General features: G+C 43.5%; 1 protein-coding gene across 1 annotated transcript in view; it reads left to right on the top strand.

Moving 5' to 3' along the window:
• LOC138511247 (receptor-type tyrosine-protein phosphatase kappa-like) overlaps positions 1-16,121 on the top strand; it is a 1,445,374-nt gene that overhangs the window by 986,817 nt on the left and 442,436 nt on the right. Inside the window, exon 18 of the mRNA XM_069626788.1 lies at positions 13,691-13,761. Within this exon, the coding sequence (XP_069482889.1) occupies positions 13,691-13,761 (71 nt within the window). The remainder of the gene's footprint in view (positions 1-13,690; positions 13,762-16,121) is intronic.

The raw sequence follows: 16,121 nt of genomic DNA, 5'->3' as shown, positions 1-16,121 counted from the left end.
CTCAAACCTCTGACGGCCCAGATGAAAAAGATACTTGGGAAATATGGAAGATTTTCCACTATCCCAGTGTTAAAATTCTATCAAGCAAAAATCGTCCCGATCTTACTGTATGGATTGGGGGCAAAACCTCACTAATGCGATACTCAGTGGCAAAGATGGGAAGGTCTCGTTTGGAAGCATGCATAAGGGCTGCCTATGAGTTTATCAATAGACAATCTCCGTTTTGAATTAGGCCTTAGGTCTCTTGCATCACAAGCAGGTTGGAAACTGATATCACTCTGGCAGAAGATCATCACCGCTCAAGAAGACTCACTATATGCGGTTATAGATAGCCGTTTAAAGTCAGGGAAATCGCCCATCTTGGACATTTTAAAGCTGTTGGTGGAAAACTCACTGCGAAATACTGATATTGAGATTAAGCTTTTACTTATAGATCCGATAAAAGCAAAAAAGAAATGGGATGAAATGGACTGGATTCAAACCATTGAGAAAATAAGAACATGCACACGCCCGAAACCCCTCCAGATGACAGATCGGAAATTGGGTGTTCTGAATAAATATCTAGTAAAATTCCCTGACTGGAGAATCAGAAGTAAGTTCTTAAGGTTGAGGTTGAATGTTACCAAAACTGGAGAAGTCTTGGCAAAAAGAGGAATGGGCATTCAAGCAATAAAGCTCTGCAAGATCTGTGAAAACCCGGAACAGCAGTTCATCAAACATCTAGTGCTATTCTGTGAAGGAACAGCAGAAGCTAGACAACATCTCTTCAGTAAATTCGCTCATTCTGCTCTTTACTCTACACAAGATTCCGGTAGGAAAGACTTATTGGTGGTAATTCACAGGAAATTACAATTGCAGTGATACAGATGTTGGAGAGCTGTAAAATTGAGTCCTAGCCTGAAAACCAGGATTAAGTTTGAAACTAACTATCACTATACTGGACAGCTGAATTTGTTTCAGGAAACGACTCAGAATTTACGCTCAAATTCACTGCAATTGCTTGCCTGAGTAATAGCAAAAGGAAATCATATGTCATCAGGGTACTGTCTTCTCCTGTTTTGGGGTGGGAAAGTATTCATTTTTTTTCTCCTCTAACTTGAACCTGGAGTGTATGTATATTTTATTTTGTTTTAAAATATATGGTTTTAGTATGATATTATGAAAGATTTGGATATATGATGAAATCGTTGTAAAAGGTTAATGTTAATCATATACAACAATAAAAAAAAAGGAAAGGATAATGTCTTCGGCCTTAAGTGGTTTATAAAGGTTCAAAAGAAGAATTAGTAACTCCAACACAAAAATTCAAGAAAAACATAGTTCCTTATTCCAGGGGGTGGTTCCCTTCCCTTAGATTTCTCTTCCCTCTATTGCATGTTCAAAGATTTCAGTTCCTTGAAAGAGCTTGGTTCTTTATCCTTATCTCATTAGGATGTCTGGTGTATTCTCCTGCCAGGTTTTCACTTCCTGTTTCCTTGGTTTCACACAACCTTTGGCAGGTCCTGATATATCCTTCTCAGCACCCCTCAGGCTCTGGCATGGTTAACCTCCTTCCTTTCCGACCACCCATCCCAGGTGGAACTTGGGTCCTTTCTCTCTACTATCACTCTGTCAACCTGTGGCATTCTCCAGGGTTCTTACCTATCCCCCTGGTTCTTTAATGTCTACATGGCTGCCCTGGCACATGTGATTGCCACTTTTATCTCTAACTTCCAGTGTTATGCGGATGACACACAACTCGCCTTCAGGCTACCCTCAGCCACCTCCTCTACCTCGCTCATATCTGACTATCTGTCCGCAATTCAGTCATGGTGTGCTACAAATGGCCTCTGCCTCAACTCCAATAAGACTGAGATTGTTTGCATTGGGACTCCTGCTCCCGCTTTACCACTCTCACTCTGGCCGGCCTCGCTTGGCCCTGGGCCTGCCCCCACCTGCGAGGCAAAAAACACGGGGTCATCTTCAACTCCACTCTCTCCTTTCACATCTCGGACATCTCTAAAAAGTCCAACTACCAGCTCCATCTCCTCAGAGGTACTCTTCCTTTTCTCACTTTCCCCCATCTGCTCACTGTCTCCAGGACCCTGGTTCTCTCAAGGCTGGACTACTGCAATAGCCTCTTTCTAAACCTCCCTGCCTCTGCGCCCTCTGCAACTCATCCAGAACATAAACGCAAGACTTATCCTTGGCCTCAAGCCCAGGGACTGCATCTCTCTGGCACTGAAATCCCTTCACTGGCACCCCGTGGCTGCAAGGATCAAGCTCAAGACCCTCTGCATTGTCCACAAGGCTTTCTGGGTCCTGGGACCTACCTATCTGTAACAATGTCTACCTAAATACTGTCCTTCCAGAGTTCTCCGCTCATATACCTCCAACCTTCTGCGAGTGAGCCGGTTCTCCAAGCAGAGATATGGAGGGAGATCTTTATCCTCTGCAGAGGCCTCCCCCTAGAATAGCCTCCCTTCCGCACGCCGTCTTGAGCATGATCTCCTTAAGTTCCAGAACCTCCTTAAGACATTCCTCTTCTCCTCCTCCTTCTCTCTCCCTCTACCCTGCTAACCTTTCTCTCTGCTCTATCCTCTCGCTCTCATCCTTTCTGCTTCAGCTTGCTGACTGGCTGCCTGGTGTACCTCAGAGTCACACAGGTCCCAGGCACCCCCGCCAATCTCCCGCACTTGCCTCTGGGCCTGCACTTGCATCCGCGTTCTGCACTCGGTCAATGACCCATGAGAGTGGCATCTCTGAGCACTTACCCCAGCTTCTGACTGACTGGGCACACTTGGTGCCCCCTCACCCCAGCCCTCTGCACTTGTCCCCCCGCTCCTTCCCTCTCCTTCACCTCTCTGTGCGTTTGCACGGTCTGATTGTACCATGCCTTGAAGATCATCTATCTGTTTTTCTCTGTCTCCCCTCCTTGCATGGTTGCGCCTCAATGCACTGGGAAAAGCTGCAGAATCGTCGTCAGACCTTATTTGCTGTTATCTACCCTGTTAATTGTATTATGTGCACTTGTTCCACGCACTCTGCCTGGCAGACTTGTACCGTTCAGAAATTCAAGGACTCTGAATGACTGTTGTTTTTCTCCCCTTGTTCCCTCCCTCCTTGAGCGATTTCAAACACTTTCTTTGTGTATAGGTGCTTTACAAATAAACAATACCATACCATACCATACCCTCTTGCTGTTATACTACATGTCCACTGTTAAATTTGTCTTTGCCTGGTGTATTTCTTCACCAGCACTTTCCCATGTAAATGTTATTGCTGTTGCCTGATATACTCTCCTGCCAGGGCTTTCTTTAGCACACTTGCAATTGCCTGGTATAGTATCCTGCCTGGGCTTTCTTTACACTCTTGTAATTGCCTGGTATACTATCCTGTCAGGGCCGTTCTTTCCTATGAGCTCTGTACACACCTTCATTTGTAAACACTCTTGTTCACATGTGCTCTGCACACACTTTTAAATGGAATATCCTCTTGAGTCTGCTTTATGTAACACAGTACCTGCCGGACAGTACCCTGCCAGGGCTTTTCTTCAATGTGTATTGAATACACTTGCAAAACCTAGTCTCTTACTTCTCGTTCGCTTTCCCTTTTTACAAAGGGTATAGTATTTTCTTCTCGTTCAAGTCTTTCATTCACATGTTTTACATTTGTTTACTTCCGGCACATCTGCCAGTGTCCCTGCTTCCTTTTTCGGTAACTCACTGGCTCTTGCTGGTGTTATTTTCTCTTCCCGTGGTCAGCTGGAAGTGGTCGATCAGTTTCTCTCTCTCCCTGGCTCCTGCTGGGCTCTTCTACTTTCTGTTCTGCTTCGATAAGGACGACGCTGCTGTGCCTCACCTGCAAACGCCCAGAAGCCCTGTGCTGACTTCTGGCGTCTGTGCAGCATGTCTGGTCTCGTGGACAGCTTCCCATTTCTGTCTCCCAGAGCCAGATGGCTCCATGACAGCCTCTGCAGCTTCACGGTCTCTCAGTGCGTCCCGAGAGAAGCAGCTTTCTCCTTCCAGCAGCGGGCTCTTGTGAGCTGTGCCTGGGATTTAAATCTCCCGGCTACAGGATTGTAATCACAATAACTCAGCAGTAAATCTCCCTGCTACAGGACTATACTCACAACAATTGTGCTGCCTGCACTCTTGGTCTTTTCCGCTCTGCATTATTCGCCTCCTCTTCCTCGTTCTAGTACTCTTACAGTTATGGGAATGGAAGTCCATTGTTGATCTTGAATCTGAATACGTGTCTTTCGAAGTGTTTGAAGGCAAGTTAGCTCTTGATAACTTGTAAGAAAGGTCTGAGATGACATTTGGTCATGGTGGGTAAGTCAAGTCTTGATGATATATACACAGATCTTGTCCAATGGGTTTTGATACTTTTCCTAGGAGGATGAGGAGAGGTGTAGCAATATGACATTAAGGTATTGGTTATGGATGGGGTATCCTCAAAAGAAGAGAGGGAATACCATATCTCATCCAATCGTGCTCCTCTAGTCCCTTAACGGCTTTCTCCCCCATTTGATTCTCCCTCTTTTAACCACCTCCTCCCCCCACACCACAGGGCTATATCAGGTAGCAGCTGCCGTCTCCTGGCCACATGGGGAGAGGTCACCGCTGTGAAAGAAATGATGACACCATCAAGACTTTTAGCAGTGCAGTTTCATCTGAATGAACAGATCAAAAGCCAGATTGAACAGAAGGGAGTGGGGAAGGAGAGTTTTAAAAAAGAAGAGACTTGTGTGAAACGACTCTTTGGAGAATTGGAGAGGAAGGGATGGAAATTGTAAGGAAGGGCAGGGTCAATTTAAGCTTTTTTCAAAATAGCAATAATAGTTTCATGTTTAAAGGTGGAAGTATACAGAGAGAGATTGAGAAGGCAGGTGAGATAAGAAATAACATGAGGGTAGAATAATGGAATTAGAGAGGAGGGAATAGGGTTAAGGTGAGAGGCCATACGGTAGGCACAAGATAACAAGGAGCATGCTAGTCAATAAGGAGGTCGAAAGGAAGACAATGACAGGAAAGTAGGCTGGCATGGATGTGCAGGCGTGGAAGAAACTATGGTGGAAAGGGAGGAAATGAAGGAGGCATGCAGAGAAGAAACTTTAGACGTGAAGTAGTCAAAAAAGCTGGTTATAGAAAGGGGAGATGAAGGGGTTAAGAGTACAAGGAGAGAGTATTTTATTAAGAAGCTGGGTTAAGTGGCAGAGGAAGTGAGTGGGAGACACAGTAAGGGCTGAAACATAATGTTTTTTTAAAGTCGGAAAGCGGCAAGTCATAAGAGGAATGAAGAGCAATAGGGTGAGATCAACTTTGCATGGAGGGGAAGTAAGAGAATGAGGGGAAGAACCGGAATTGTGGCGCTTGCAAGAAGGAGAGAAATGACAGGTGGGATAGTGTGAACCAAGAGCAGAAAGAAGACTTGAATGAATCTAGAAGCTGCTTGGTCAGCTTAGTCAGAGGAAAGATCGACTTAGTAGTCAATGGAAGGAAAGGAGGAAAAAAGAGGAAAAGGAAAGAGGAGAAAAGGAAGACAGAAGGGAAGAATTGAAAATGCACACGTCATGATGAGATGATGGACGAGGAACAACGGAAGAAGGGAGTGAAGGTAAAACTGAAAGGGGTTTGTGATTAGAGGAATCGATAACATGAGCTCATACTGAGGTATTTGGTGATAAGGAAGCGAGAATAAGCTCAGGATATAAACCAGGGACATAGGAAGGGCTGAAGGGAATATGGTGAAGATTGAAGGAACCTATAAGGGGTAAAGGAGGAGGACTGAGTAAAAGAAAGATGAAAGTTGGAGGCATCAAGGAGGAAAAAGACAGAAGAAGGAGGAAGAATGGAGTAAATGAGTTTAAAAGCTGGAGAGAGGAACTGGATGTCTACAGACAATAAAAAAAACAAGAGAGAAAGGAATACAGAAAAAGAGGTATTACAAGGCTTAAAAAGTGCAAAGGTTAGCTGGAAAACAGGATGGAGTCCAAGAAGAATGATACAGATTACGAACTCCACCACTCTTGCTACCAAGGCGAGGCGTATCAGAGAAATTAGTAGAAGCAGAAAAAAGGAATGCCTTTCATTTTGTTTCTTGGGAGATCATATGTTTCTTTATTAGGGGTCCCAGTCTCTGGAATGCACTTCCAGGTGAACTGCAGCATATATTGTCCATTTCTCCTTTTCAGAAAAATCTGAAAACTTACTTGTTTCAATGCTTTTCATCACTTGCTTTAATTTTCAAGGGGTTATGGGAATTGAACATCTGTGCCTAGATGCAGGCTCTCTACTGGATTCCGGGAGGATATGCGCATTACAAATTCCAAATCAAATCAGAATCTGTACTTCACCTATTTTCTGGTTCTGGTTCCCAAGAAAGACGGAGGACTGCAATCCATCTTGGACCCCAGACACTTGAACAAGTTCCTCAGGAAGGAAATATTTAAGATGGTTACTCTTTCGCAGATACCTTCAGGCCCTTCAGATGCAGGATTGGATGGTGTCACTCGATCTTCAGGATGCTTGTTTTCATGTGTCTATACATCCCAAGCACAGAAAATACCCGAGGTTGGCCATTGGCAGTTCTCACTATCAGTTTCCAGTTCTGCCTTTCGGGCTCACCTCCGCCTGAGGGGTAACACCAAGTTGATGACAGTGGTGGCAGCAAATCTAATGAGGGAAGTGATTCACCTCTTTCCCTACCGTGAAGGCATCATGAAGGAGAACACAGACAACAGATTCTAGATTCAGAACAAGTAATTGTATGAACTTAAATGTCAGGTTGGAAAAAGGCCTAACTTGCCCTATGCTAAGGTGGGATTTCCCTACCTGAATAAAACTAAGGAAAGTCGGAGTCAAAGAGTTCAACTTAGGAATATGACTGTGGCCAAAACCTATGCCTGCCCTCACAATTAATTTATACAGTGTGTAGGGATGTCAGCAACCAACAAAAAACAGTGTTTAACAATAAGATCCGAGCTTCATCCAGCTTGCTGCTTCCTTGCAGCTCCCGTCCCCAAGTATAGAACACTTCCAAAGAAAAGAAATCTTAAAGTTCCCATTCCTAAATGTAGGATGCAATAGTCTTCTTAAGGTCTCAGGGATTCCTTTCCCCAAGTGAGGACTCTGGTTTCCCTTCCCAAAATTACAAGTTACACAGTTCAAACAATTCTGTTTCCTGGAAGTGTTTAATGATTCACTATACATTTGTTCTGTACATTCCATGGTTCTCATATCCATATTAATGTGTGATGCTCTCCATAATTCATGTATCTGATTGTTGAAATTCTTTGAGTTCACTATCTACGACTTTTTACTGACTTTTCTTCTTTAACCTTTTGTTTTGAATTCTTTTTTCTTCTTTCCCTTGACTTCATTAGTTAGATTTTATTGGTTAATACATTATTGTTATTGTCCAGTTGTATGGTGCTCTTCTGTTATATTTTAATGCTGGGTATTCAACTGGTTATTGTTATATTTTATTCATTTATTTTGCAAAATAAAACATTATACCTCAAATAACCTTGAAATGAAAATGTTCCTAGTTAAAACACAGGGTTCCCTTTCCCAAGTTTCAAGTAATTTAGTTCAAACAACCTTGACATGAAAATGTTCCTGGTTGAAACTCAGGGTTCTCGTCCACAAGTTTCAAGTGGAACAGTTCAAAAGAGAAACACAAAATATCCTTGTCTCTGCAATTCAGTTAATGTTGGTTTAAATATTTGTTCAGATAATTTGCAGCTTGCATACAACTTGAAAATTCCACTGTTAACTAGAATTTGGTAAATACTGTTGTTTGGTTTGAGTATATTCCTTTTTTGGCACTTACACATATAATTGTTGGCTTGTAGTAGTCCTTTAACACTTCAATATATATAGGGTTTGTTGGTGATAGTTTTTTGACACTTCAACATATAATGGTTTGATTGAATTTAAAGTGTTCTCCTCACTTCTGGGTTTCAAAGGTTCTATTTCCTTTGGTAGCATGGTTTCAAATTCAGTTCAGTATTCAAACATTGGCTTCTTGCTTATGGTCCATTTTCACTTTGTTTATAGTTCTTTATTTGTTAATTTTGCTTTAATTGCAGTACAGTATTGATAGTTAGGTTTTGTTCGTTTTGCTTTAATTGCCGGGTACATTGTTGGGAGACCTTCGAAAACGTGTTTTCCATCACACGTGATCATTCCGCTACCAAGTATTCTCATCTGTTTGCAAATTGAAAATGAATGGGATTGGAGACTTACAAAAACGTGCTGTACCTAAGTACGCAACTTCTCCGATACACAGTATTTAAGAAATAAAGAGTTCACACATGCGCACCAGGTTTCCCAAGCACTAGAACCTCACTGGCTGCTTTTAGAAGTACGAGCTGCAGCGCGGATCATGCAGCCTTCTTCCTTTAATGTCGTGGCTCCAGTTCCTGCCCCTCAGATACTCCTTGGGTGGTCCTCCACGACAGGGGAACAAGCACCTTGAATAGAAGGGGAAGTTGCAGCCTTCCTGCATGGCTCCTCTCACGTTTCCCAGTCTGCTCCAGGGAGTCACCACTCCCACACCACGCTGTACATTCCTTCACTGCATGCACCTACCTCCTGGTCCTTCTCCTGTCATTCCTATCTGCCACTGGGTTGGGCTCCTTTAACAGGCTACAGGCGTGGATGATCAATCAGCCTTGCTCACCACCATTAGAGGGACAAGCCTGAACTTCATTGCTCTTAGCAGGCATCTTCCTCCTCCCAGTACTAGAGTGGTAAAAGAACCTAGTTGCCTCTTCTTCATCCCAGTATTGTAAAGTGTCAATTGTGGAGAAATGAGGGGAGCTGTTTTACAATAGCCCATAAAGGTGGGGGAAGGGTTGGGTTGGTTGTCGCTAGGAAAAGGGGGATACCATATCTCACCCAAGGGTACCCCCCTCCCAGTTCCCAAGGACCCTCCACCCAGGTGATCCTCCCTCGCTTCTCCGCCCCCAGGGTCTGGATCCAATAGCGATGGCCCTTCCACCTGAGCAGAGGATCCAAGGGGTCTCGGAGTGAGAATACCCTCATGTTTCTCACACTACACAGACGGTTGGTTGATCAGAGCTCGTTCTCCCTAACAGGCTCTGGAACATCTCAATAGCACCTGCTACTCTCTCCACAAATTGGGCTTCACCCTCAATTTCAAGAAGTCCCAGGTGACAGCTTCTCAGAAGCTGCAATTCATTGGAGCAGTCCTAGGGCTTGCTGTCCTGGACTGTTCCTTGTGGAAGGCTTTGCCTCCCAAGTTGAGGGCTCGGCATATATTGCAGATGCTAACAAGATTTCAGATCGCCCACATCTCCCATCATTGGACTTTCTAAGGCTGCTGGGCCATATGGCATCCTGCATTTTTCTGGTGCCAGAAGTCCTCCTATGGATGAGGTCGCTCCAGTGGGCCTTCAGATCCCACGGGTCAATATTCTCAGGCAAAATAACAGACCTTCAGGTCCCAAGCAAGGTCGTGCAGGATATCCTGCGGTAAGCATGCCAGGAGAATGTGATGATAGGGGAACCTTTTTGGCAATCCTTGCCAGAGATAACAGTAGTCATGGACTCTCCCCTCACGGAATGGGGGCTCACTTAGAGCTGAGGGCAATCAGACTGCCGCTGATGGCATTTTTGCCTTCCATAAAAGGGAAGAAGGTCCTGATAATGCAGTGGCCATGCATTATCTCAACAAGAGAGGAGGTGTAGGGTCACATATCACTGTGTAGGGAGGCAATGCAGCTCTGGTTTTGGGCACTGCAAAATGGGATGTCTCTCTAGACTGTTCACCTAGCCATACAGCACGATGGTGGCGGCTCTAAGCAGGCAGAGCACTGTCTCCCATGAGTGGCAGGTTGGCTCAGAAAGTCCTTCTAGAGATCTACTCCCTTTTGGGAACTCCTCAAGTGGATCTGTTTATGTCCAATATCAATAGGAAATGCGACCTGTTCTGGTTCTGGAATTTCCTCAGAGAAGAGCTCTGGGGTCGTGTTCATAGTGGACTGGGAATTTCAACTCCTGTACGCGATCCCACCAATCCCCATCATTCTAAATGTCATCAGGAGATTGAGGAAGTTCGGGAAGTCCACAATCCTGATTGCTGCGGATTGGGCCAGGAGGGCATGGTACCCGGTCCTTCTAGACATGCCCGTCTGCCCTCTATTCTGTCTTCCCCAGAGAGTGGACTTACTCTCAAAATAGGAGGGCTGTCTTCTTCACCCAGAAATCAGGACTCTGAACTTTCATGTCTGGTTACTGAGAGGTGAATATAAAAAGATTGGGATCTCCCGGAAGACGTCATACAGGTGTTGCTTTTGGCCAGAATACCAGCAACAATAGTACTATACAGCTGCCGTTGGAACACATTTTGCAGCTAGTGTAGAGCTAAAGATGACCCTTTTGTTTGCATACACCTTCAGTGCTTTCTTTTTTGCTGCACCTCGCCCATCATGGGCTGCCGGTGGCTACCATCAAGGGCTGCGTGGTGGCATTTTCCATTTTTATACACACGCCTGAGCAGGGCTCTTACTCTAAGATACCAATTGTCATTCAATTCCTCAAGGGATTGACAAATACTTTCCCACCGATCCCTTTTCTGGTCCTGTCCTGTGATTTAGACTTGGTATTAAGTTTTTCAATGGGATCTCCATTTGAACCTCTCTATTCCTGTCTGCTCAGGTTAACATTGATGACAATCTTTCTGTTAGCTATCACTTCTGCTCGCAGAGTGAGTGAGCTGCAAGCGGTGTCATGTAAACCTACTTTTATGAGGAGAAGGTAGTCTTGAGGCTTGGCTCCTCCTTCCTTCCCAAGGTCGTGACCGAATTCCATCTGACTCAAAACATTACATTGTTGGCACTTCATCCACCTCGTCACCCTTCTAAGGAGGAAGAGAGGTTAGATAGGCTGGATCCTAAAAGGGCTCTTAACTTCTATATTTCTAGGATGGCGAATGTCAGGCAATTGGCTAGGCCATGCTGTGACTAAGCAAACGTTGTCACATTTGATCATTCGTTGTATTTTAGAATGCTGTTCTATGGCTGGAAATGATGTCCCAGAAAATCTAAGGGCTCATTCCACCAGAAGAGAGGCAACCACATTGGCTCTTCAAAGAGGTGTACCAGTGCAAGACATTAGTAATACCGCAACTTGGTCCTCACTACACACTTTTTCAAAACATTACTGTTGAGTTAGGACGCTTAGTTTGGAAGGGCAGTCCTGCACGATATAAACCAGTAATGAATACTTCACCAAAAGTTCCACTTGCCCTCAACCTCCATCTATAAAACTGCTATAGGAGTCTATCAAAGATGACACATTCCATTAGATGAACACATTACTTACCGCGGATAATGGTTCTTTCTACTGGATGTCCCTCGCACAGATTTCATAACACCCCCCAGCCTACTCCTCTGACTGTGGGTGAGGTTTTTAATAATGCTTCTCTTAGTGCCCCTGCAGGTTTTAGTAATCCTCAAGTCGACTGTGCAAAAGAGGGAAGAACTAGAACTGAGGCAGCGGGCGCAGTGAGTGCTTTTTATACCTTCAACAACATCACATCCTGTTGAAAGCATCGAGGGACATTGACTCGATTGCACACACCACGCTCTACTTTCAAAAGAAATTCCGATACTCTGAGAAGGATATCGGTATATCAAAGATGAGGAATCTGTGGGGGGAACATCCAGTAGAAAGAACATTACCAGGGGTAAGTCATTTGTTCATCTCAAAGTGTCTCCAAGCAGCTCCAGCAGGCGGGTTTAGGGTGCGCAGCAAAGTGGCCACTATGCTTGGACGCAGGGCATGACCAGGGACCACATTTGGTGCCTTGGTGTTGCCTGGAGCTGATTTGGTGGACGAGTCATCTGTCGACAGTGTAGGGAAGGACCAAGCCCTATCTGTGAGTTAGTATTCTTTATTTTTGTAGTTCCACTTAGGATAGACTTTGCATTCCTTTCAAATGTGTTTTTGGAATGGATTTCCAGATAATCAATCGCTTAGATGGCCAAGAAGATCAGATCTTTCTAAGACCGTATGAAGGTAGTACATTAGGCGCACTTTTATCATCTAAGTCATAAGCAAAAGAATGTTCCCTACACCGTATAATTACCATAGATACTTTCCCATCAGCAAACTATGCTACCAGAAACCTAAGAACCACGTGATATGTGAGCCCAGGGTCACACCACACTGTGAAATGTGGCAATAGCCACTCTTCTGAGAAACGCACCATTTCAAAGATCTTCAAAATGGCCACATGAAAATGGCTCTAACCCGCTGTTAGATATTCCTGTCTAGATTAGGTGCCATACAAAACTCTGAAGTCAGGTGGGATACTCAAGGGAATCGTGTTTAAGTGAATGAATATCACATGTGTTTACTTTCCCCTGCTTTTCCCGTGTTCCCGTCCCCACATTAGCTTGCTAGTCTATGCATTATTTTTTAATATTGCTTGCAAGCCCCCAGCGGAAAATGAAGAGTTAGTTAACTGTAATTCTCGCTGTCTTCCATCCTCCCTGATAATCCAGGAAAATGGATGGAGAAATGAAAGATAGATCTGACTCAAGCAAGAGAATCTCTGTTGCCTTTTTCATATGTTTAACAAGTATGCCTGTGTTTCACCTTCATCTCCCTTTCGGTTTAATGCTGACTCTAGCTGTAACATTTACTTAGGAGCTTTGTAGAAGTGAAAGAGAGCAAAGTAAAAAAGCATTGAAGCAAGACATGCTATGTTGGTTACTTATTCATTTTATTGTTTAGAAGTGTCTACAGGACCAGGCACAATGACAGACATAGTCAATGTGTATGAATGTGTCCTAGAAACCCATGACGGAGAAGTAAAGTTACAGGTAATTAACTATTTAGCAGTGTAGGTATACAATGGCTGTACATTGCCATGTAGTGCTGTGCCTGTGCCCATGAATGCACCTATTCCGTATATGGGGACACGTGAATGTGAGGCATTAGTCTATGAGGCTGTGGTCTATCAAACAGCACATTGTCTGATCTCCTGCAGCCACCTTGTAAGGTGAACTCTGAGGCCTCTGAAGTGGAAGCCTGTAGGTTGGCTCTGATACTGTTGTGTGATATGTCTTTAGGGATCTTGTAGAGGCAGTGGGTTGCCTCCCTGGAACGAATGGGCAAGATCCACTTCGTCCCCAGGCTTCATGCCAGGACCTCTATCTTGAAGTCCTTTCCTCCTCATAGAAAATACTATGACACTCATTACGACCCTGGCGGTAAGGGGTTTACGCCAGCGTTAGCTGCGCCGACCCCTTACCGCCAATTACGAGGTCCCTTAGCGCCATGGCGCTTTTAACACCGGCTTTTAGCAGGTGTTAAAATCCATGGCGCTAAGGGACCATGGAGTTAATTACGCCACCGTAATTTACGGTGGCGTAATTAACGCCTTCCCCACTCCCATTATGCCCTATGGGGCAAAAATGGGAATGGGGAAGGGTAAATGGGGATTGGGGACTTACCGCCCCGCCAAGGTCGGAATGAGGCGGTAAGTCCGCCAACCACAATGGCGTAAACGTAGTTTACGCCATGGTGGTAAAGTCACGGCCCAGGCGGTAACTTACCGCCTGGGTCGTGATGAGGCCATATTTCTTCTTCTCTCATTTATCGCTGCCTGTTCTCGTGCTTCTCCATGAAGGCATACACTCTTGCCCACTTCCTTCTCTTCGTCTCTATTGCAGATGATCACTCACGAGTGGTGTTACAGTCCCGGCCCACAGAAGAGGATTACATCAATGCCAGCTACATAGATGTAAGTATAGCGAATGGTTCAAGGTATAAAGGTTTGGCAACAGGAAAAAAATAGCAATGCAAAACCGAAAGTGGGTCCCACTATGTACAATGTTCAATTATGCACGCGATGAACTAAGTAAACCAGTGGCTAGGACTGGAATGGTTCTATGACTAGAAGTCAGACATCCAAGTAGTCATTCCTGTGTATAAAATCCTAAACAGCAGCAGGGTTAATCTGAAGTCTCATATGAATTTACTTGGCACATCATAATAGCCAAATACAATTATCTAAACTTAGCTTTTAAAATTAAAAAGAAAATGTATAATACCAGCAAATCCGCTTCATTGCTCTGTACATACAACAAACGATTTACAAACAACAGTAAGCAAATAACACAAGTATGAGCAATGCATAATAGTAGAATATGGAAAAGCAAAATTTGGTAAGGTATTTAATTTCATAAAATTCATTTGCCTGTCAGAGAATCAGTGCTGTTTTCAATTTTTCTTTTTGAAGAATTGTCATCTACTTTCTGTGTTCAGATAGAAAAAAAGGTTGCACTGTTTAGAACTTCAGACTCAGTTGCATTGCTTATGCCATCAGCCGCAACACTGCTTGATTCCAGAGAGCCAAAGCCTGGACGATAGTGTCCATATTTCTGGGCTAAGCATCTATTTCAAAATAACAATAGACATCTTTGTGTGTCCCCCTGCACTCCACACGAGAACTAATCTCTTCCATATGTAACACAGCACATTTTATATTTCAGTCGATATTACAATCAGAAATGAATCTCTTTCATTTATAATTATTATTATTCATATTTGACATGTATAAAATCAACAAAACAATTACCATGTAAATTATTTCGATATTCCTCAATGGTTCAAGAAGATATTTTGCTTATTGTTCAATTGTTGTGTTCCTTATTAGTGTTTATGATATATGCAAAATGCCCTTAAAAGATCCTTTCTATAATGATACGGATACTTTGTTGATATATTTAATCATTTGGGACACCAGTAATTATCTCCAATGAGTTTTGGATATACCATCCTTCTTCAGGAAAAAGAGTCCTTAATGTTTTTCTTCAAAATAACAATGTGTTCTTAACACCATCTATAATCATAAAGAACGAAATAATCTTCTATAAATGTATCGATGCCCACTAACCAGAGTCCCCTTTTCCAACTTCTCTAACTTACATTTTTTAATTTTGTTTAGTTTAGTTTAGTTTATTACTTGTATTGCGCACTAAACCCGAGGGTAATCGGGTGCATCGCATAAGTTTACTCACAGCTTGGTTATACATAGGAAGACGTTACAGTTACAATGTTATTATATAAGTCAAAAACCATCATTACAGTCAGCAGTTTTTACAGGATAATGACACAAAGAACATATATACAGTAAAAAATATTACATAATTTTACAGTGTGATGCCAAAGGAAGTCTAAAGTATAGGAAGGTAATGCAGGTGAAGGCTGTGGGTGGTGGTCTGGAATCAGAATCTCGTTTAACCGTCAGAATCTTTGAGCAACTTTATAAAGTTGTGGCGAAATTTTGTGTATGAAGGTTCTAGTCTGAGGGTGGTAGGGAGTGAGTTCCATAGCTGGGTAGCCTTGACCTGGAAACTATTACCTCCCACTCTGGCAAGTTTAAATCTGGTGGTCAGAAGGCAATTAGTGTTGGAGAGTCTGGTTGGTCTTGTCTCAGGTTTGGTAGTGATTCTGTCCACAAGATAGCGAGGGGCTACTTTGTTTACACATTTATGAGTAAGGGAGGCGACTTTGAGTTTGATTTTGTCAGTTGTGGACAGCCAGTTGTTGGCTCTTCTGGTGTCCGAGATATGTACGCTCCTTGCAATTCCAAGCACAGCTCTGAGAGCGTTATTTTGCAGGAGTTGGATTTTCTTGGTAGTTTGCTTGCTCGCCCCAAGTAATGCAGCTGGTATTAGACAGGAAGGCTCTGCCCGCTCTGTTTAATTTGCAGGTATAGGCTGTGGTCGAGGCCAGCGTATTAACCTGTTTGTTAAAAGATGGGTCAGAATCTAAATAAAACCCCAACATTTTGACTTCCTTAGCAACTGTAATGGTATTATTGTCGACGCTAAAGGCTGAGTATTTAGAGCTTAGTTTTTTGAGAGATGATTGTGTATCCAGGATGATGATCTTTGCCTTGTCATCATTCAGGCATAGTCCATGGGAGGCCATCCAAGCCTGGATGATGAGATAAACCTTATTCAACAAGGCCAAATCCTTTTCATAATCACCAGTAATCGGTAGGAGGATCTGCGTATCATCTGCATAGTTAGTGTAGGTGATACCCAGATGATCCAGATCATCGAAAAGGGGCTTGGTAAAGATATTGTATAAGGT

The sequence above is a fragment of the Ambystoma mexicanum genome, chromosome 6p, assembly GCF_040938575.1.
Source record: "Ambystoma mexicanum isolate Mex_15411 chromosome 6p, UKY_AmexF1_1, whole genome shotgun sequence".
NCBI lineage: Eukaryota > Metazoa > Chordata > Amphibia > Caudata > Ambystomatidae > Ambystoma > Ambystoma mexicanum.
Note: the sequence above shows the minus strand (reverse complement) of the source record. Positions and strands in the feature narration are given on the sequence as shown.